Below are 22759 nucleotides of genomic sequence, written 5' to 3' on the forward strand. Positions count from 1 at the left end.
AGTGTCAGTGCCAGCCTCTCCCCTCCTCCCTCCACTGACCTCACCTTCCAGCCCTTCCAGCCCAGCCCACAGATGGACACTGTCTCTGGCACAGGGCTGGCTGATCATGGAAATGGTCTAAAGGCACTGGACAACTTCTCCTCAGCTACAACTTTAGTCCTTTGTATCCAGATCCAGATTCCGTATTATTGTTTTTATTTTTATTTTATTTTTTTTAAAGATTTTATTTATTTATGCGACAGAGATAGAGACAGCCAGCGAGAGAGGGAACACAAGCAGGGGGAGTGAGAGGAAGAAGCAGGCTCATAGCAGAAGAGCCTGATGTGGGGCTCGATCCCATAACGCCGGGATCACGCCCTGGGCCGAAGGCAGATGCTTAACCGCTGTGCCACCCAGGCGCCCCCGTATTATTGTTTTTAAATCATCTTTCAATTGACTCTGTTCTTAAATAGTCATAGGGTTATGAACTTTATTATATGAGTGCATACACATAGATTTTGTTAGATAAACTCTATCATCCCAATAGAAAAGTGAGCAAAAACCACGTCAACTATGGCAGTACGCAATGGCATACCCCTTTCCAAAGCACTTGACTTCATTTTTAAACGTGGCTCTATTCTAAGCAATCATGTCAGTGAAATCAAGGGTTGGTTGGACTGGTTAAACTTCTTAATACATACTAGAAAACTGCGGAGATATTAAAATTTTTGAAAATTGTGAAATTGTGTGCCACCTACCACCCAAGAGCATCTCACCTAGACCTGGAGCACCCAAACCACATTCAGTGTGGTGGTTTCAAAATATGTCCACAAATCCTTTGGTACACCTTCCTTTGAAAGGTAGACACTAATCTGCCTCCCTTTATGTATGGGCTGGATTTAATGATGCTTCTAATAGGTAGAATATGGTGGAAACAACGGTTTATGAATTCTGAGACAAACCTACTTAACTTTAACCCAGCATCCCCCAAATTTGAACATAGGATCCTTTTTTTCCCCCCACAGAACATCCATCAGCACACTTTGGAAAATGCTACTCTCTATTCACAGAGGATCATGGAATGTCAGCAACTCTTTTGCCCAGAACCTTCAATTTCTAGATGAAGAAACCCAGGCCCAAAGGAGACAGTGACTGTTTCAGTGTTGTTTGTTTGCTGGTATGTTGTTTATTCACTCATTCAGGCCCTTCGTGTACTTTAGGCTTTCCGTGGGCATCTGTTCCATGCAGAGCTCTGTCCGCAGCTCTGGAAGATAGGGTGACTCAGCCACCTTCACAGACTTCCTGGTCCAGTGGGGTCACGGCCCACTGATGGAGGAACTGAGATCCAAATGCGGGGGTCCTGCCCACGCACTCCATCTTTGCCCACTCACTATATAGGTGACAATTTCTCGAAACCTCAGACCCTTTCTACACTTACCTTTTCCCCAATTAGTTCCACCTCCAACATAGGACTCACTAAGTGCTGTTTCTCTGCAAACAAGAAGTTACAAGATTTCTGAGACAGCAGCATTTTTTTTTTTTAAGGGGAGGACATGTAGAGGTGACAGAACGACTTATACCGCTCCGCCATCATCTGGTGTCATGCTCCCCACCCGGGAAGACCTCTCCCATTTCCACTATATCTCTGTGTGTCATGGCACATAATGGCAGCGAGGGTGGGTGCTGGCATAGGGAGCTGGAGTCTGCATCCAGGCATCAAAGACAGGTCAGGGGTATATGACCCATTTTAAAGAGTATCTATGGGGTGGGGTCTTTGTGAAACAAATCTTGGTGGATTTCAGTCTCATCTTCTCCCCCCAACCCCGAATCTTAGGTTTGCATCAAAATGGAACAGGGAAGCCCCATGAGAATACAGGGTGCCACTGTGCAGCAAACCTCAGGGTCACTCCCACCCTGCCACCCTGACTCTAACTGAGATGAAGGTCCTCTGCGCAGTAGATGAAGAACTGTAAGTAGGCCATGTTGATCGGGACCACTGTTGACTTGAAGATCTGAGTAGTGCTGTCATCAGCCCCATAGGGCAGCTTTTGATCTACCTGCAGAGACCAGGTTAGAGTCACAGGATGGTCGTGGCCATGGCCACCCAATTTGGCTTCCCGGCCTTCCACTTGGTACGGGGGAGGGACAATCCTCAAGTGCCATAGCAGGCAAATAAAAGCATGTGAAGATCAGTGGCCACTCTGAGGGCCCAGGGGGCCCCTATGGAAGCAGCCACATAGGAAATGTTGCTGGGGTGTCAGGGGCAGCCTCACCAGAGCCTGGTCTCCCACACCGAGGACACAGATAGTGACTTTCAGGTAGCCTCTCACACCATTGTTGGGTTCATTCGGTTGGCAGAGGCCTAACCATTTCCTCATGAGTGTGTGACCTGAAGGGGCAGAGGGCCCATGGGAGACTGACCTCCAGTCTCCATCCTTCTTCCCTGAAACCAGTCTTTGTTTCTGTAGGAAAGGGGTGTGGAAATGTGTCTCATATATTCTAGTTCCCATAGAGTAGCAAAGGAAAATGGGAGTCACTCCTACCAGTGAGCAAATCTAGTGCGCTCACCAGGCTGCCAGCCATTGCCTTTAGGAAATAGAGACCCCTCTTCCCCATCCGGGAACCTACAGTTGTTACTATTCTGGTCTGAGAGAGGCAAGCATTTTCCCCAACCCTAAGCTCCAACCTTAACCTGCTATGTATGTTACGGTCAGATTGTATGTTATGGTTACAGCGGAAACCTCTACTCAAATGCCAGTCTGCAAATACTGGCCTCAAAAAATAGAAATTCAAACCAAGGCTGCAATAAAAGTTTAGCATTTGACCCAAAGGGATGCCTTGAGTTTTGAAGAGAAAGGTGTTATCATTATAAATATTATCAAATACAAAAAAGAATTCATACCCTCTAGTTGTCTCCCCTCATGTGCTGAACATATAGGGATTTTGAAATGTTTGGAAAACTGGCCTGCTTTTTCTCAGAAGACACACGTATTTGCAACAACTGATACCTACCTGGAGAATGGTAGATAAACCCAATATCTGTCTGAAAAGACAAGAAGAGAGTAAGGATTAGTTGGGGCCTCTGGCTGAGGTTTGCAATATCAACAAACAATAGTACTGTACTGACAGTATTAGCCACCAATGCTTGCCCTGCTCTAACTCCTTTACTCTTTACAACAGCCTACATGTTGGTCCATTATCACCTCCACTCTGCAGGGGAGGATACTCGGTGTGAGAGAAGGGCCTAAAGTCTTACAATGAATAAGTGAGGAGGTCTGCATTGAAAGGCTCTTCAACCACCAAGAGACACCACCTGGCTAACACAGCATTGACTCTTCCCTGGGTTGGGAAGGGTGTCTCCCATCCTGGGCAAGAGGCTGGTCAAGGGAGAGGCAAAGAGACTGTGGGCTTTCCCTTTCCCCTGGGAGAAGGTTTCTGCCTGAGGCCTGGAGGATGTGGTACAGGATTGAAGGTGGTGTGGGGCAAGGCACCGTGGTATATTCAGGTCACCCTTGTATCCCACTTCTGAAGGTTCCATAGAGCAGTCCCCAAATTCTGTATGTTAACCCTGCTTTAAAACTCAGTCACCCCTTTGGGTTAGGTAGGTCAAGATTTCTTAGCTACAACAACAAAAGCACAATCTATAAGAGAACAGTTTGATGAAGTGGACTCCATTGAAATGTAAAATTTCTGTTCTTTGAAAGACACTCAAGAAAATTGAAAGACCGATCATATACTGGGAGAAAATATTTCCAAGTCATATATCTGATAAAGGGACTCGTATCCCAATTATATAAGAAAATCCCGAAATTGGATAGTAGGAAAAGGACCCAATGAGGATGAGCTAAAGATTTGAAGATTTATTTATTTTATTTTGAAAGAGAGAGAGAGTAGGGGGAAGGGCAGAGGGAGAGAATCTTTCAAGCAGACTCTTTGCTGAGAAAGGAGCTCAGTGCAGGGCTCCTTCCCACGACCCATGAGATCATGATCTGAGCCGAAAGAGTCAGATGCTTAACGGACTGAGCCACCCAGGTGCCCCAAATGAGCAAAATATTTGCACAGACACTTCAACAAAGAAAATATATAGACGACAACCTATCCCATTCTCCCACCCCCCTCCCCTCTGAAGCCCTCGGTTTGTTTCCCAGAGTCCATTGCATGGTGCACTGGGTATAACACAAGTAATGAATCATGGAACTTTACATCAAAAACTAGGGATGTACTGTATGGTGACTAACATAATATAATAAAAATATTATTAATAAAAAAAAGAAAATATATAGATGACAAATAAGCACACGAAAAGATGCTCAACGTCATTAGTCATCAGGGATGTGTAAATTAAAATCACAGAGAGAAGTTTCCACATATAATTAGAGTGGCTAAAGTAGAAAAGATGGACTACACGAAGTGTTGATGAGAATGGAGGGGGGCAGCTGGCACTCCAGCACACACTGCTGGTGGGAATAGAAGATAGTACAGCCTGTTTGGAATTGTTCGGACAAAAACAGGAACTTTCTCTAAAAGCTAAACACACATCTGCCATATGAGCTACTCAATCCACTTCTGCATATTTACCCAAGAGAAATTAAATTAAGATTTGTACATCACTGTTACAGCAGCTTTACTGTAACAGCCAAAAACTGAAAATGATCTAATGTCCATCAACAGATGAGTGGTTAAACAAATCATGATAGATCTATAAATGGAATTCTACTCGGTGCTGCAAAGGAATGAATTATTGACACACGCAACGACATGGATGAATCTCAAAATAATTATGTGGAATGAAAGAAGCCAAACCAAAAGGGGTATGTGCTGTGTTATTCCATTTATATAAAATTCTAGAAAATGCAAACCAAGCTATAGTTATAGAAAGCAGACCAGTGGTTGGCTGAGGATGGGAGGGGTTGGGATAGGGGTAAGAGGGAAGAATAACAAAGGTGCACAAGGAAAATTTTGGGGATGATAACGCGACAGATATGTTCATTATCTTGATTGTGATGATGGCTTCCAGGAATACACATATTTTAAAATGCATCGAATTATACATCTTAAAAGATGTGTAATTCATTGTACGTCAATTGTACCTCAATAAAGCTGGAAGAAAACCAAACCAAACCAAACCCAGGCACCCCTAATGAAGCAACAGATCCAAGCAGTGATCATTAGTGGCTGTTAACAACATAAAAAGAGAGACCAACAGACATTATGTGCCTCCCGCTGAAGTCATTTTGCCAAATAATGGACCCAAATCTGACAAGCCTCTAGATAGCAAACAGCTGGGCAGAGGGACCTGTGAGATGATCCTTCCGAGATGCAGTCAGCAAAATCCAGACTGGAGGAAAACTCTACAGGACAAACTCTCCAGTTTTCTTAGCAAATTATGTCGGGGGAAAAATGGGCAGGACCCAAGAATCGGAGACCTAAAAACACATTTTAACCAACTGCAGTGTATGAGCCTGGTCTGCGTCCTAACTTGAACAAACCGTAAAAGGAATTCATAAGGTAATTAGGTGAATTTGAACACTGGCTGGTATTTAATGCTATCCAGGAATTATAACGGGTTTAAAATGTGATAATTACATTTGGTTATGCTTAATAAAATCTTTGTGTTTTAGAAATATATACTGAAGTATTTAAAAATAAAATGACAAGATGTCTGAGATTGAATTCGAAAATAACCCAGTGGGTAGGGGAAGTGGGCCAGGTGTAGACAAAACATCACTGGCAATGAATTAGTGAAGTTGAGTGATTGGAATGTGGGAACTCAGGATATTATTCTCTGCTTTTGTGTACATTTGAAATTTTCCATAGAAGTAATTTTAAAAAAAGGCTCACTTTCTTTCATGTCTACAACTTATTTTTTTAAAGTTTTTATTTATTTATTTATTTATTTATTTATTTGGGAGAGAAAGTGTGGGGAGGAGAGGGGCAGAGAGAGAGAGAAGAATCTCCCACTGAGCACGGAGCCCGATGCAGGGCTTGATCTCACAACACTGAGATCATGACCTGAGCTGAAATCAAGATTCTGCTGCTCAACAGACTGAGCCACCCAGGCACCCTTCACGTCTGTAACTTATTTAACAGTTCATGTCATTGGTCACTTCTGAAAATTGTGTGGTGGTCTCTGTCAAAAGCACATTTTTTTACCTCCTGCCTCCTAACCTCTCTGGAATCTCTCAATCTCTAAGCCTAAGCTTTTTTTTTTTTTTTTTTAAGATTGTATTCATTTATTTGAGAGAGAGCGCGCGCACAAGATAGCACAGGGTGGCGGAGGGGAGGCAGATTCCCCACTGAGCAGAGCGCCCCACGTGGGGCTCAATCTCAGGACTTTGGTATCGCAACCTGAGTAGAAGGTAGACGCTTAACCCACGGAGCCACTCAGGCCCCTGCCTATGCTGCCTCTTTAAGGGACAGGGCATGACTCTTCATGTGCTTATTACAAGTTGTGAGAAAGAAACCTTACTTTGATTTGTCCTAAATGTGTCTTTTCCAAGGTGGAAGCCTTTTCTAGGGGTTGCCAGATTTGGCAAATAAAAATACAGATGCCCACCTCAGTTAGAACTGCAGATAAATGATGACTTCATTTTGGTATATGTGTGTCCCCTGCAATATTTGGGGCATCTTCATGTTTACGAAGTATCTGTTGTTTAAGCTTCAAATGTAATGAAGTGTCCTGTACTTAATCTGGCCATCCTACCTCTTCCCAATCTTCCTGGATTTGGAGAATCTTTTTTAGACCTTCATGACTGTGTCAACTTTCCTCATCTCTCAGTCTGTGTCTTTCCAAAGCAAACCTTGTAATTCCATTCTCATAGCAGCAATTTTCTCTGTTTCTCTGCCTTTTTAGATCCTCTGCTTCCATTTCCTGGAGGCAGAGATTTCAAGCGTGTCCGTAGTATTACAAGAATTCAACATGGCGCCCAGGTCTTTCGTAAATGGAACACACTTCCACCCTTAGAATGACTCTGTGGTTTGAGTATATCATTATTCCCACCGTACAGATGAGGAAGCAGAGGTTCTGAATAACTTGTTTAAGTCAACCCAGTTGGTAGGTGGATCCAAATCTGGATTTTTCTGCATGAAAATTCAAGTTTTTGCCCCTAATCTTGGGCATGGAGCCCATGGTGGATCTCTATAACTGTTTCACCAAACCTCCTCCTTCATCCAGGGCTTACTTGGAATCTCCCGATCTCTGAGTTGAATCTCATCAGTGTGGAATTCATCACCTGCAGAAAGATCTTAGTTATTCACATCCCCCATTTCTCCCAACCCCATGGGAGGAATTGTAAGGGTACATTCAGGATTCTCCAGGATTTACTTAATGCTTCCTAGTGGCCCACAGTTCCACATGGGTTTTCTCATTTAATTCTCAGAGGTACCCTGTGAGGTTCATAACTTTAGTTCTAGTTTACTGATGAGGAGATTGATCAGAGGGTCCAACTCATTCGATGAACCCAAAGGTCAGCCCAAAGCAAAGTGCTGCAGTTGACTTTCTCCACTCCATGCTGTCCTGATTGTTTCCCATGTCCCTGTGCTCCCAACTACATGTACACTCTTCAAGGGGGAGGCCTCCTTGTTCTCCTTAGCCTTGTGCTAGGCACACAGGAGGCACCTGATAAACACGTTCATCACTGTTTCTGGGCTCCCTCTGGTTGGGGAATAGAATGTCTCATGCTGAGGGCACATGTGAGGGGTCCTTTGGTGGCATGAGAATCCTGGCACATGAGAAGGGGCTGTTTTCTTCACCTTGGGGTCCAGCTCAGGGCCTAACAATTGGCATTCCATAAGATTTGTTAGATGAATGAATGGGGAGTCTGGGCTGCTAGGGAGTGAGGAAGGCAGTGGAGGTTATGCCTTGGGGTCAGAAGGACCATCTGAAGTGACGGGCTGTAGGGAGGGGTGGGGGCTGAAGTCCTTCACAGAGTTGAGGTGGGACAAGAAAGTGGGCCCATCTTGTTTGGCTCCTCACCTGGATTAAGATGGTCTCATCAAATAACTTAGCAGGCACCTCATAAAAATTCTGGAAGAAGATCTGAAGCAGAGAGAATGGGGGTAGGGGTTGGATGATATTCTTTCCGCCACTTCACCCAGGGACTCAGTAAGCCTGAAGGCTCAGAATACCATGCTTCTTCCCCAGCTCTTACCCATTTCACACTCACGTTCCTCCCCCAGAAGCAGAGGCCTGCACGGCTCCTGGAGGGTATTCTGCCAGGGTATAGGGCAGGGGCAGAGGATCCCAGAAGCATCTGTCAAGAGCAGCTCCAAGCCCAGCTAGCTGCCCTGGGATGGGGACCCAAGCCTCTGGCTCCTTCTAGATTGCCCTGTCAGTCCATTGCACCCCCAGCCCCTGCTGCAGCCAGAACCCTCTTTCCTAAATGCAAACCCAGTCCCATCACTCTCCTGGTTAACTCCCTCCGTGGCTCCTAAATGCCATCTGTGACAGGGTCCCAGCTCATTTTGCAGCCTTCCCTCCAGCCATAGCCGTATCTACAGTTCTGCCAAGTCCTGCTGCTTCTTATTTCTAGGCTTCTGAAGACGCTATTGTTTTTTCCTGAAATTTTTTTCTCCATGATGTCCCTCTTTTTCCAGCTAGACTCTTCCTTCAAGGTTTTGGGAGCTGTTCCTGAGTCTCCCCATTCCTCCCTATCCTCACTGTGTGTGTTCTTATCTTTTATTTATTGGCCTATTTACCAATTAATTCAGTGAGTATTTATGGACTTCCAACTGTGATCAGACACAATGCTATAGCTTAGGGCTTCAGCAGTGACAAGATGTGATGGTCTGGGCCTGCATTTCACAGTTGCATTGATAGCACCCCCAGATCTCTGTTAACCCCAGTCTTTAGCCATTGTCATTGTGTATGTGTTCACAGGCCAACCCCCTCCCCCCCACTGGCTCCTCCAATGGGAGGTTTCAAATGATTTCATCTGTATTCCCAGTGCCAAGCAGTGCTTGGCCCTCTGTAGGTGCTCCGCCAATGTTAGTGAAAGAAGCAAGCTTGTTTGATGCCTGCAGGAAATGCCCAGCCCCCCGCTAGCCCCCAGCTGGTCCCCTTGGCCCAACTGCCCTGTTCAGTTCTGAAGGCCATGCACAGCCCACCTCATTGAAGAAAGGGTTGTTCCCCATCTTGATCCGCGTGTTGTGCTGGTAGCCTCCAATGACCACCTTCACCATTGGCTTGATGTTGTTGCCCATGAGCTGTCGGGCTTCAAACACCTTCACCCGGACCTATGGGGGGAACACAGGGGCACCTGAGGTTGGGGCCTGGGCCCTCTTCTCCATGAGGGACTCTTCCCTAAAAGAACAAAGTGTTTTGATAAGAGGCATCTACTGGGGTGGAAGGAGAACCACAGGGGAGCTGGACTCCGCCTGCCTGAAGGGAAGTCCTAGGAAGGCCATGGCTCCTCCTGTTTCTCTTCTGGAAACTGTCCCCTCCACTGCTTTGTCCTTTTCATCTTGTGTAGACTTAGTGTTTCTCAATTGCAATGGGCTTGTTACAGAATACAGAAAGGAAGTCTAATCTTTCCCAGTTTTTTTTTTTTTTAACTTTTGTCTATGATCTTTTTCGGGAATAGAGAATTTTAAAGTTCCATGCCATTGAGTCTCTGATCTGTGATTTGCTCTCTGATTTGTGATTTCTTCTTTCCCTTTATACACTTTACTGGGCCTCAGTACTGGGTTATGACATCTGAGCCTAGAACTAGAAGGTGGGAGGGGAAGAGCAATGCAGAGCCCAAGAGACTCCGGCTGGCTGAGACCCATGGAGAGAACAAACTGGAGATGGCCGTGGCTAGCGGGGCACAGGCGTGGGAGCTTGTCATCTGACTGTGGGTAGTAAACAACATCCGGCTCCCAGCCCAGGCTGTGGCTTGGCCTTTCTTCATGAGGCCTCCCATGTCTTCAGCAAGTCCAGCAATCTTTCAGGGATCCATATGCATACAGCTACTGGACCTCAAAGACAAGTGTGGGCCAAACCAGGCAAACAGGTCGTATGTCAGGATTTTGCCCTAACCTCTAGAACAGAGGAGGAGCAGTGATTTGGGCTTGATGACCCTCTATCCTGGGCAAACTAGCCTGATGGAAAGGGATGGGGCCAGAGAGAGAGGAAAGGAAGGTACTCCAAAGGAGGAACAGCATGTGCAAAGACCTGGCAGCTAGAGAGAGAGGCTTGAGAGTGGGGACTGCAAGGTGTCCAGGATGCTAGAGCAGGGTCAGGAAAGGCGGGGGCAGGAGACAGAGAGGTTTGCAGCAATAGTCTTGTGTTATCAAGGGCCTGGAAAGCCATTATAAGGAGTTTGGGTTTTGTCCTGAGGACATTAGAGCATCCTCATTTTTATAATTCATTTTTCATTTTATTTTATTTTTTAAAATTAAAGTATAGTTAACACATGATGTTACATTTGTTTTAGGCCTACAGCATAGTGATTTGACAACTATATATTATGCTATGCTCACCACAAGTGTAGCTACCATCCGTCACGGATATTCTCATATTTGAGGACATTTTTAAGCAGGTGCATGGCATGGTAACAATGACATCTCTAGCCACTTTGACTGAAGGATGGACAGGAGAGAGTAGGAGGCTGGGAGTTCAGGAGGACCGTATGAGGTGGTCCAGGAAGCAATGGTGGTGGCTCAGGCCAGGGCAGTGAAGTGGTGATGTAGAGGTGGGGGTGGGTGATATTGGGTGATATTAAGAGCTAGGACTTGGCCATCGACTGGATGCAGAGGGTAGGCTGAGGAAGAAGGTGGTCAAGAATGACATCCAGTCTCCTGGAAGGGCTGGGGAACAGGCGAAACCATAGCAGAAATATTAAGTTACAAGTTACAGATCAGAGGGAAGTTGGTGAGCCATGAGATGAGGGTTCTAGAAGTCATAGTGGGAACTCTCCTCAGCCATTCCCATACACCTCATTTTGCTGTGCACGTGGCTAGCTTTGTGTTGTCAGCAGTCCAAGGGCTCCTCCAGGCTTTTGTTCTGCCTCCCCGGCGCGGGCCAGGGCCTGTTTGGTGTACAGACAGCCAACAGCGCCTCCTATTGCCGCAGCAGCGCTGTCTCCAACTTCAAATTCCGGCAGAAGTGGCTCAGAAGGGCCCAGGAGGAGCAGGGGATGCCCTGAGGCTCTGAAGACCTATAGCTCTGGCCCTCTGCCATGATCTTGTGGAGAGACAGGGGCAGCCTGGGGTCACAGCGAGAAGGTCAGGTGAACCAGCCCAGAAGGTCCTCACCTGAAAGTGCTGAGGCTTCGAGGACAGAGCCGGGGGCATGGCGAAGCCAGGGACCATCAGTTTCTGCCTGGCCGCCTCTCGTGCACTTGGGCCCAGGAGGTCGCTATAGTCTGAGGAAACACAATCTGGTTGGGCCCTCGGGGGCTGGGGCTCAGGAGGCTTTGAGGCATTACACCCATTTCATTGTTCTATCCCCAGTGACTAGCTTCTGACTAAAACCATGGCCTAGAAGTCCTGAAAGGGGCATATATGCATCCCAGAATATTCCCCTGGGCCACCCTTACCCTCAGTAACCCTGGCCCCCACACTCTACACATGGGGGGCTCTTGGAAATGGCCATCCTTGCTTCCCTCTGTAGCCCACTGGAGGTTGGGCCTTATGTCTAGAGATGATAAGTGGAAATACTGGGGGATACATATATATGTAACCTCAGCCAGGTGTCTAGAGATCTGGCCTCTAGACCCTAACCTGGTCACAATCCTTCTGTAGGCCTCAAGGGATGGGTCCCAAAGATCCCAAAGAGCCCATCCAGGGATGCTTGGAGAAGAACAGGGGTAAGCCCCAAGGACATACCTATCTTCGATGTATCCTGGTTTCTCACAAGGGTCACCTGTAGGGTGACAGTGCACTGCAAGGCAAAGGCAGGGGGGCTGTAAGCCAGATCTTGCAATCCTTGGCCAAGTCATAACACTGGAACCTCACCCAGCCTGGCTAGGTCATGCCCCACCCCTTGTGCAGAGTGATGCTGGCCATGGTACAGGGCCACACCATGCCCTGGGGACTGTGAAGTCTTGGGTGGAAGGAGGTTATAAACTGGTTGGGAGAGAGCAATGGGTTATAGCAGAGGGAATTTGGAGAATAGAGGAGGCATGTGGCAGTGGTGCTGACAAGGGGATACAGCAGGGTGGGGAGGAGAGGGAAAGGTGCCTTGGGACCAGTACAGAACTGCTGATGCCAACAGCTTTCTCCTAGCCCAACATCTCTTGACCTCAGGTGGGGACTCCTGCAAATACCTCTTAATTGACCTCCTGCCTCCAAGTGCTCTGACTACCCATCCTACCTCTAGACCATCGCCAGAATTGCCCCCTAAAATGTGCCCTAACCGATCAGAGTAAAGTCACAACTCACCAGCATAGACCATAAAGCCCTTCACCTCTGGCCCCTGGTCTCAGCTAGTCTCAGCTCTCCCACCACCCCCTTCACATCCTCCTAACCCCGTGTGCCAGTGGCGCAGCAGCCCACCCTCCCTGAACCTGCTGCCAGGGTCTCTCTCTCCCTCCAGTCTTCACCCATGCACCTTACACCCTTGTCTGGGATTCTCTTCCTTTCCTGTCTGTTGTGCAAACTCGTGCCCACTGAGAAACTGAATAAACCAATGGACAATGACCAGACCTTATATCAAAATGGAAATTTGACCCACAATCTGCAGCAATCAGTTCAGGAAACCAGCCCAATAAATGTGTAGTAACCCACCCTGGAAGCCAGCCTACCTCTCTAAGACAGCCTTGTAGGAAGTCAGAGTATTCCTCTAGCAACCAGGCCAGGAAGCCAAACAATAGTCTCTGTCACAATTGGCCCCAAATTTCCAGGACTTGATTCATAAAATCCCTAATTTTTGTCCCTTCTTCCCTCTTAGGACCAGCCAGAGAAAGCCAAATACACACCCCTAACCAATCACATAGGACGCCCAGCTTCTAGTTGGTCCACTTACAGATTTCCCCGACCAACAGCCTCCAATCAGGGCACACCGGGAGCCTTCCTTGCTTCCGCTGTACAGCTTTCACCCTCCTCTCTCTGCCTTTGAGTCTCTGCCAAAATGCAAGTGATGGTGGCTGATGCCCTGACTCTAGCCAGTGCTGCATAAATAGCCTTTGCTTATTCTCCTTTGGCTGGTCTTTGTTTCTATTTGTCTTAATCATGTCCTCTATAAAGCCTTCTGTGACTTCCCACAAGGAATCATTCACTTGCTCCTGTCTTCAGTGACCTAGCCTTCCAGACCCTTGTGCTGGAGCACTTGTCACTGTGAGTGGTGACTCCTCCAATGGACCGTGGGCTTCATTCAGTTTTGTATCCCAGGCCTAACACAGGTGCTGTCATCCAATGGACAGCTGACTAAATAATCTAAGAGGATGGATGTAGGTGTGGCAGGGTGGGTGGGGTGGGTGGATGGAGGGCGGGATGGGGAGGTCAGCGAGATGATGGCAGTGTGTTGGGGCCTCCTAGGGCAGGAAGTGCTCTCTGGTGGGGCACTGGGCCTCTGCTAAAGTGGAGTAGCCCAGCTTCACCCGCTGCCCTTGCTCCTCCAGCCGCCCTTCTTGGGGCCCAACTCACATCTGTGGACAACATGAGATGGTTAAGCAGGTTCAGGTCCTTCACGAAAAGGACCTCACTTGGTTTCTTCACCAAGGGGTGGAGCAGTATCGTGGCCAGGCCAATGAACCTGGGGAGACGAGGAACACATATGAGATCCTGAGCCAGGGAAAGGATGTCTACTGTCCCAGGCATGACTTTATTTAGAGAGGGTTTTCTCTGCTGTAGGCTGTACTGTCCACAGAGAGAGGTTGAAGGAAGAATGCAGTGATATCGAGAACCCACCAGAGGACGTAGGGCCCTCATGTCTCTGAGAACTGACTTTGGGGCTCTGAGGAGTGGGTGCCTCAGTTACGGGCTCTGCCCTGCTCAGCTCCTTCCCAGTTCTGCTCCCACACTCCTCTTGAATGGGAACAGTGCCAAGTAACAGCTGATTGGACCAGGGGCTGAACATCTGACAGAAGCTGGGCCAATCAGATTCTCTGTCCTAGGAATTTTGACTTGGGATGCCATAGATTCAGTCTCAGTGGCTGTTGGTCTCCGCTGGGCACTAGAATGGGGCCACAGTAGGAAGCCAGGGTTGGGCAGAGAGAAGCAGAGATTTGAGATCCTGTGGCTTCAGAAGAGGCAGAACTGCCCCTGGCTTCCTAGGTTCCTGATTCTGGTCGCTCTGCACTCCCAGCTTCACCACTCTCCCATAAATCCCCACTTTTTTTTTTTTTTTTTTTTTTGTCTTATTAGCTGACAGGAGTGAGTTCAGGTCCTTGCCACCTGAGTGGGTTATGGATTCGAGTCAGGAGATGCAGCCTGCGCTGTAGCTTTGGTCAGGGAGCCAGCCTCCCACCTTTTTCTGCCTCACCTGTCTTTCTTTACTGCAGCCATGTCCCGAAGGATGATTTGCAGAAAAGAGTCATTTTGTAAGGGGCGGTCCCAGAGGAACCAGATTAGGGTCTGTGGGAAGTACAGAGAGGTCAGCATATCCTCCCTCCACCCTCCCCTTCCCATCCTTTTAGAAAATGAGGATAGATGCAGGGAACAGGCTGGCATTGTGTTTCTCTTGAACTGAGGAACTTCTCTCTAGTCTAGTTTCCTAAGGGGATGGCATTAGCTACCTTTCACCAAGGAGCTGAGCACCCTACCTGGGCTCTGCAGTGTAACTGCAATATCATGGGTGTGTCAGTAATGAAGGGGTTTGGGCACCCGGGGTGGGGGTGGGGGACATGGATGGATGGAAGAGGAGAGGGATCCTACACAGGGAGCCCTGTCTCTGCTTCAGGTTTCTGGGAACATCAGGACGGCCAGGTTGGACAAGATGGGCCATATCATGGTCCATCCCCAGAGTGGAAGAGAAGGGCCAAGAATAGCTATGGGCTCTCAGGCCCACACAGCCGTATTAGCTCAGGGGCTACTCCCAGGCTGAGATGCCCCAGCCTTGGGAAAAGCTTGTGTTGCTCCCTGTCCTCTCCCTAGAATTCTGAGCATGGCCAGGACCCAACCTCACTCTTGGAGTTGTCATTGCTTCTTTTGGGTTTATCCTGATGAGTTTTACCTCATTCCATGTGGGGTTATTCCCTTCTGCTTCATGAGTTCTCCTCTTGACATCTGCAAATATACCAACGGGCTGTCATTGGTGGCAGGAAATATTTCAAAGTCTAGGTTTAAGTGTGATAAAGAGAGGTAGGGCTCTAAGAACACCTCAAGTCTATGTTGGCAGATGTGATATGGCACGGATTCTTACTCTGGGGATTTCAAAGTTTCTCGTTTTTTTAAGGGTAACATCATGCCATGTGACAGATAATGTGTTCACTCCATTTTCTTCCTTGGTACATAGTTCCTAGCCATCTTGCAGCCAAGTGGTGCCTCATGACTCGTTCTGGCCAATGCAACGTGGGAGCGATTTTCACTACTGCCATGACTGACTCCTAAAATCTCCCATGACATTTTCCTCTCCCCACTCCGCACATCCATCCTCACCATCTGCAGGCAGGGTGGTGCCAGGATGACTTTGCAGCCACAAGCAGCAAGCAGCTGGTCCCTAAACCACTGCTTGGAGGAGCCACTCAGGATTGCTGGACATGGTGTGAGCAAGAAGTAAACTTTTACTGTGTTAAGGCATTGAGATTTAAAGGTTTATTTGTTACCAAAGCAAAGCCTAGTGGGCCCTAAGATATGCCAAAACATCTCTAATGGGGTAAAAGTTTTTCATCCACTAAAACTCCCTCCTCCAGAAACATCTTTTTTTTTAAAGATTTTTTTATTTATTTGACAGAGAAAGAGACAGCCAGCGAGAGAGGGAACACAGGCAGGGGGAATGGGAGAGGAAGAAGCAGGCTCTCAGTGGAGTAGCCTGATGTGGGGCTCGATCCCAGACTCTGGGATCACGCCCTGAGCCGAAGGCAGACGCTTAACGACTGCACCACCCAGATAACAAAGAACAGCCAATAGCCCTGCAAAGAACCTCTAAATTGCTAGCTAAATTACTTTGAGATTCTTCCCAAGGAAATCATGTGAAAGGGGGGAAGATAGAGAGTGTGCAAGCATGCACCTGTTAGGTAGTTGGAAGGGGTGCAAGGTAGTGGATGGTATATGGGGGAAGAGGGACTCAGAAAGGTGAAAAGGGAATAAAAAAATCAAACAAACATTCAATTATAAGAATTTATAGGTAAATCTGTGGACAAACCCAGGAGTCTGGGACTTAGGCATCTTTGTAAGAGGTATTTCGGGAAGGAGAAAGATTACGTCCATGGGATGATAGGAAAGAAGGCTCGGAATCAGACTGTTCCCTGGCTCATGGCAAAGACAGACTGAATGTCCACTACGCCTCTCTAAACCTGTACCTGGGGACATAAACACATATTGCCCTGTGAGCCCGGAGTCCCAAATGTTCACTCTCCGAGGGGTGTTATCACGTTCAGTGAGCACAGTTACACAAACCAGAAAAAATTTAAGGAACTTCATTCTTTACTCATACCTGTTATAGAAACAACTGTGCCTTCTTTTTCTGGCTCCAATTTTTTCACTCCGCACACCTGCTGGGAAACCCCATTTGCCCATATCCACCTCCCCCTACTTGCCACCAACAGACTGTCCATTTTTCTTGCCCTTCTTCCCTTCCCACTCCCAGCTCTGTGTTATATAGACAAGTTTAATCTCTTTTGCGTTGTCTCCTAAATCCTTTCACCCCCCCCCGACCTCCCAATATTCTTGGACATTTTTCCTTACCTATAAAAAATGGAGACAATCAATCTTGTCTCATTTGCCTCATGGAATTATTGTGAGGAGCAAAAATCATTATGTTTATGAAAAGGCTTTGTTGGTTGTAAATGTCACTCATAGGATCAAACAGTTTCTACTGGAGGTTGTATAAGAGCTGTACATACATTATCTTTTAAAATCCTCACATCAAACTTACGAAGCAGGTACCTTTTTTTTTTTTTTTTTTTTTAAACCTCAATGTGTGGCACGGCCCTAGTTCACAGAAGCCGCTTGGGAAGTATTAATCTCCTCTTTTTCCTGTAGCCATTCCCTGGGAAAAAATGGGAGGCAGAGATGTCATAACAGGAGAAATAATGGCAATAAAGCTAAGTTTTGAAAGAACCGGATGATGTCTACCTCGCCTTTTGTCATACAGGGCATCTTTTACAGAGGAGGGCACCAAGAAGTCTATTTTTTTCACTGAACACATGTTGCCCCTTGGGGTTCGTCTCTCCCATCCGGGAGCCTGGCTCTCACCTCGGAAGTAGACGGACACGCAGGGTCTGGGTGGGGGGCTGAGGGGCGGGTTAATGGTGGCCGACTCCACGACAAGCCGCAGCATGTCCTCCCCCTACTTCCCTCCTTCACTCTGCAGCGGAGCCTCCTTCTTGGAGCACGTTGGTCCAACGTTCTCCCAGGGCTCACGGGGTGAGGGGAGCCCCGGGCCTGTTGCTTAGCGGTGGAGGTGATGTCACAAAGGTGGGGAGTTCTTGGTTCTGGAGAGGAATAGAGCGGAACGACAGGAGGAAGTCACAAGAAGTACGAAGCCAGTGGCTTGAGGTGATCAGGCCTGTACAAACAAAATAATTTGGCCGCTTTGCATTTCCTCTTTCTTTCTCTTTCTCTCTCATTCTCACAGTCCCTCTGATTTCATGATCAGGTATAAGGGTAGTGTTTCCTCTTTATATAAATAAGCAAGTTATCTGGAGTGAATCATTGCCAAAGTCCCACAATTTAGATGGGAGAATAAGAGAAGTGAGGTGAAATGGGAAAAGGAATAGGGAAATCAAAGACCATTTCAAGGACAATTCAGGAGAAGCCCTTCCTAATGCATAAGCAAACATGTAGGCCTCCGTTTTTTTTTTTTTTTAAGGACTTATTTATTTGAGAGAGAGAGAGTGAGAGCAGAGGGGAGGGGCAGAGCGAGAGAGAGAGAGTCTTAAGCAGAGTTTGTGCTGAGCATGGAGCCTGACACAGGGCTCGATCTCAAGACCCTGAGATCATGACCCTGAGATCACACCTGAGCCGAAACCAGGAGCTGGACACCTAACCAACTGAGCTCCCAGGCCCTCCAGGCCTCCTGTTTTCTAAAGGAAGCCTAAGTCCAGATATGAGTCTGTCTTTAGCAAAGGGAAATGAGCTTTTTAATTAATGAGCTTTTGTGCCAGCTAATTTTAAGGTTAAAAAAAATCTCAAGGTCAATACAATTTTGCTGTGGCATCTTGACTGCTTTCAAGGCCCCTTGTCGTGAGGATGGAGCTGGGTTATTTGCTCTTGTCTCATCCACACTAAGACTTTCTCTGCTTCAGATATGGATACTGTATAAATTACATCTTATCCAATAGTGGGAAGATTAATGGATGTTTTAAAAATGGTTATTAGTTGATGAAACAATTGAGCAGTAAGCTTACTATGCCTTCTTTTTTTTTTTTTAAAGATTTTATTTATTTGAGAGAGAGAGAGACAGAGAGAATGAGAAGAGGAGCAGAGTGAGGGACAGAGGGAGAAGCAGACTCCCCACTGAGTGGGGAGTCCAATGTGGGACCCAAACTCAGGACCCCAGGATCATGATCTGAGCCGAAGGTAGATACTTAACCAACTGAGCCACCCAGGTGCCCCACTTATTATACCTTCTAAAAGATACATGGCCTTCAAAGAGCAAAAAGCTGCCTATGGGATCTTGGTGCTACAGTTGCTTTCTGGTGCAGCAGATCTAAAAAGAAAAAGTTCTTTCTGACATTTTTTCTCGAAATCTAAACATAACACAAAGTTTTTGCTTTGTTCATGATTTTCCAAACTAAGCATCATGACATAAAAGACAAACCCTGGAAAGGGAAAGGCTGATAGATTTGACTGCAGAAAATTTAAAATGTCTGTGCAGAAAAACATACCTTTAAAGATAATATCAAAGTAGGGAACATGTACAACATACCTCATGTCCAAAATATTAGTCTTTTTTTTTAAGATTTTATTTATTTATTTGACAGAGATAGAGACAGCCAGCGAGAGAGGGAACACAAGCAGGGGGAGTGGGAAAGGAAGAAGCAGGCTCATAGCAGAGGAGCCTGATGTGGGGCTCGATCCCATAACGCCGGGATCACGCCCTGAGCCGAAGGCAGACGCTTAACCGCTGTGCCACCCAGGTGCCCCCAAAATATTAGTCTTTTTAATGTATTTTTAAAATATACATTTTTAAGGATTTATTTATTTATTTATTTATTTATTTATTTATTTATTTATTTATTTATCTTTCAGGGGGCAGAGGGGCAGAGGGAGAGGGCGAGAGTCTCAGGCAGACTCCAAGCTTCATGCAGAGCCTGACACCAGGCTCAGTCCCACAACCCTGAGATCATGATCTGAGATGGAACCAAGAGTTGAACGCTCAACCAACTGCACCACACAGGTGCCCCTAAGATTTTATTTTATTTTACTTTATTTATTTATTTTAAAAAAAAAGATTTTATTTATTTATTTGACAGAGACAGCGAGAGAGGGAACACAAGCAAGGGGAGTGTGAGAGGGAGAAGTAAGCTCCCCGTTGAGCAGGGAGCCCAGTGTGGGGCTTGATCCTAGAACCCTGGGATCACGACCTGAGCTGAAGGCAGACGCTTAACAGCCGAGCCACCCAGGCGCCCCAGATTTTATTTTTTTTTCATAATCTCTACATCCAACATGGGGCTTGAACGCACACCCCAAGATCAAGAGTTGCAAGTTCTACCGACTGAACCAGCCAGCTGCCCCTACTGTGAGGTTTTATAATTCAGTAAGAAAAAGATGAATACTCCCAAGGAAGATGGGGGAGTTTATAACAGGTGATTGCCCAAATGGACAAATAAAATAAAGAAAAATCATTCTCTTTAATAATCAAAGAAACTCAGTGAGATACCATTTATCACCTTGCCAAATTGGATTCAAGAGCCAAACAAAAAGAGATAAAGATGTAAAAAAAAAAAATTCAAGCCCATTAATAAGTAAAGAAATACAAGAAGACATCATTTATCACCCCCTAAATTAAACAAGAATGAAAAATGGTAAGAGTGAAGTGCTGAGGAAGGAACAGGGGCAGAGGGAAGATATGAATCCCTACACACACTGATGGGGGAATAAATAGAAAAAGAACAGAAGCCTGGCCTGGGATAAGGGTCAGGGAGAGAGAATAAGCAGTGGGAGACATGGGACAGGCACTGCTCATTTTGGGTCATTTCTTCTGGTATTAACCTCTGTGTTTCTAAATAGCATCCCTTGAATTTTTCAATTTGACATGCTAGCTATTAAGTCAGCTCTTACCCCATGCCTCACTCCCTCCTGCCTCCCAGCTCCTCTCTCCCCCAATTCCCCATTCATCACTTTCAGACATTGCTACTGCTGTTTGTTATGCACGTGAGGAGTTCAGCTTTCACTCTGCCTTTCCCGCATCCCCTTCTCCCAATATAATTACACCTCATATGGGGACTAAATCTACACTCAGTCTTTTCATTATTATGATGATGTATATTGTTTCACTGCAGATCAAGGAGTATACGGTTGACCTCTGAACAACACAGTTTCTTTTTTTTTTCCACAAAAGAGTATTTTGTTGTTTTTGTTCATACATGTCAAGTTTCAACTTTCAATAATAAAATTCAATAAATTTGATTCCTCAATCATAAAAACTTGCTTTACACATTATTTATATGTTACCAAAGTCTACAGCCATACAAAACGTCACAAGGATTTGACTCTATGCATGGTACCATCACACAGAAGGGAGCTGATCAAACAACGTACATTCAAAGATTAAATTGTAGATACACACAGTGTATTTGGCACTGTTCATTAACATTATAACACCTTCCTCTGAGATACGTGTATTCTTTTTTTCTTTTTTTTTTTTTAGAGAGAGAATGGGGGTCGAGGGGTAGAGAGAGAGAGAGAGAGAGAACTGTAAGCAGGCTCCACACCCAGCATTGTAGCCCAATGTGGGGCTTGATCCCACAGCCCTGAGATCAGGACCTGAGCTGAAATCAAGAGTCAGCTGTTTAACCAACTGAACCACCTGGGCACACCGAGATAGGTACTATGAAGCCACAATATACCAGAATTTTGCTAATCACTTCAAAAGCAGCTTTCAAACTTTGCGGTAACAGTAATCAGTTTAAAGAAACAAGATACAACCAGAATTGGGAATGGAATTCAAACACTCCAACCTTTTGCCGTGCTCCCAGCTGCCATTCTTTTTTTTTTTAAAGATTTTTTATTTATTTGACAGATAGAGACAGCCAGCGAGAGAGGGGACACAAGCAGGGGGAGTGGGAGAGGAAGAAGCAGGCTCATAGCAGAGGAGCCTGATGTGGGGCTCGATCCCAGAACACCGGGATCACGCCCTGAGCCAAAGGCAGACGCTTAACCGCTGTGCCACCCAGGCGCCCCCCAGCTGCCATTCTTAAAAGTCAGTTTAATTTGATAATTTTTCCATTGTGAACAACTTGGGTTTGAACTGTGCGGGTCTGCTTGTATGTGGATTTTTTTCAATAAATACAGTGCAGTACTCTAAACTTATTTTGTCTTATTATTTTCTTTATTTTATTTTTTAAAGAGTTGTTTATTTATTTATTTGTGAGAGAGTGCACACATGAGAGAGCATGAGCAGGGGCAGGGGTGGGCAGAGGGAGAGGGAGAAGCAGACTCCCTGCTGAGTCAGAAGCCTGAATTGGGGCTCTATCATCATGACCTGAGCTGAAGGCAGACGCTTAACTGACTGAGCCATCCAGGCACCCCAATCCTATGATTTTCTTAACATTTTCTTTTCTCTAGCTTACTTTATTGTTAGAATATAGTATATAACACATATAACATACAAAATATGTGTTAATCAACAATTTATGCTATTGGTAAGGCTTCCGGTCAACAGTAGACTATTAGTAGTTAAGTTTTGGGGAAGTCAAAAGTTATACATGGATTTTCAACTGTGTATGGTGGGGTGGTCAGTGTCCCTAACCCCTGTGTTGTTCAAGGATCAACTGTACTCCAATTCCATATCCTTTCTTTTTTTTAAATTAATTTATTTGAGAGAGAGAGCATGCATGTGCAAGCATGTGAGTGAGGGGAGGAGGGGTAGAGGGAGAGAATCTTTAAGCAGACTCCCCACTGAACACGGAGCCCAACCTGGGGCTCAATCTCACCATCCATGAGATCATGATGTGAGCTGAAATGAAGAGTCAGATGCTTAACCAACTGAGCCACCCAGGTGCCCCCATATCCTTTCTTATATAACTGTGTTTTCCTGTAAGTTAAGAATTGCTTTGTTTTTTCATTTGCTTGTTTATCTTGAAAGTTTGACCAAGTCTTCCAACATCCTTCAGTAGCTCTGTGATACTCCTGTGTTTTTTTTAAGTTTATTAATTTTTTTTAGTAATCTCTACACCCAACATGGAGCTCAATTTATGACCCTGATATCAAGAGTAGCATTCTCTTCCGACTGAGTCAGGCAAGACCCCTTACCATGTTTTTGGTATCACCACTGATGTGTTAGCCATCCTAGTGGATGTGAAGTGGTAAAGATTTATTTTTCATCTTGAACCATGTCTCCTGCCTTGGTGTCTTGCTATGTGTCAACCAATCCATCAATCATCAATCAGTCAACACAGAAACCACCCCTTATGTCCTGGGCTATGTTCACTGAAGGATGCAAAGAAGGTTAATGTCCCTGACTTTGAGGATCTACTCTTTACCAAATACAGGAAAGTTAACACAAAGCAATCTACGGTCAGTACCAAATTCT

At 46.0% G+C, this 22759-nt stretch overlaps 1 protein-coding gene across 1 annotated transcript in view; it reads right to left on the reverse strand.

Moving 5' to 3' along the window:
* FER1L5 (fer-1 like family member 5) overlaps window positions 1-22759 on the reverse strand; it is a 62617-nt gene that overhangs the window by 37628 nt on the left and 2230 nt on the right. Inside the window, 13 exon segments of the mRNA XM_034657270.1 lie at window positions 1418-1470; window positions 1913-2036; window positions 2253-2368; window positions 2992-3022; window positions 7161-7211; window positions 7955-8017; window positions 9085-9213; window positions 11215-11324; window positions 11788-11842; window positions 13546-13654; window positions 14384-14475; window positions 15074-15126; window positions 17257-17495. Coding sequence (XP_034513161.1) covers window positions 1418-1470; window positions 1913-2036; window positions 2253-2368; window positions 2992-3022; window positions 7161-7211; window positions 7955-8017; window positions 9085-9213; window positions 11215-11324; window positions 11788-11842; window positions 13546-13654; window positions 14384-14475; window positions 15074-15126; window positions 17257-17341 — 1071 coding nt within the window. The 5' untranslated portion in view covers window positions 17342-17495.

Source organism: Ailuropoda melanoleuca, chromosome 4, assembly GCF_002007445.2.
Source record: "Ailuropoda melanoleuca isolate Jingjing chromosome 4, ASM200744v2, whole genome shotgun sequence".
Taxonomy (NCBI): Eukaryota; Metazoa; Chordata; class Mammalia; order Carnivora; family Ursidae; genus Ailuropoda; species Ailuropoda melanoleuca.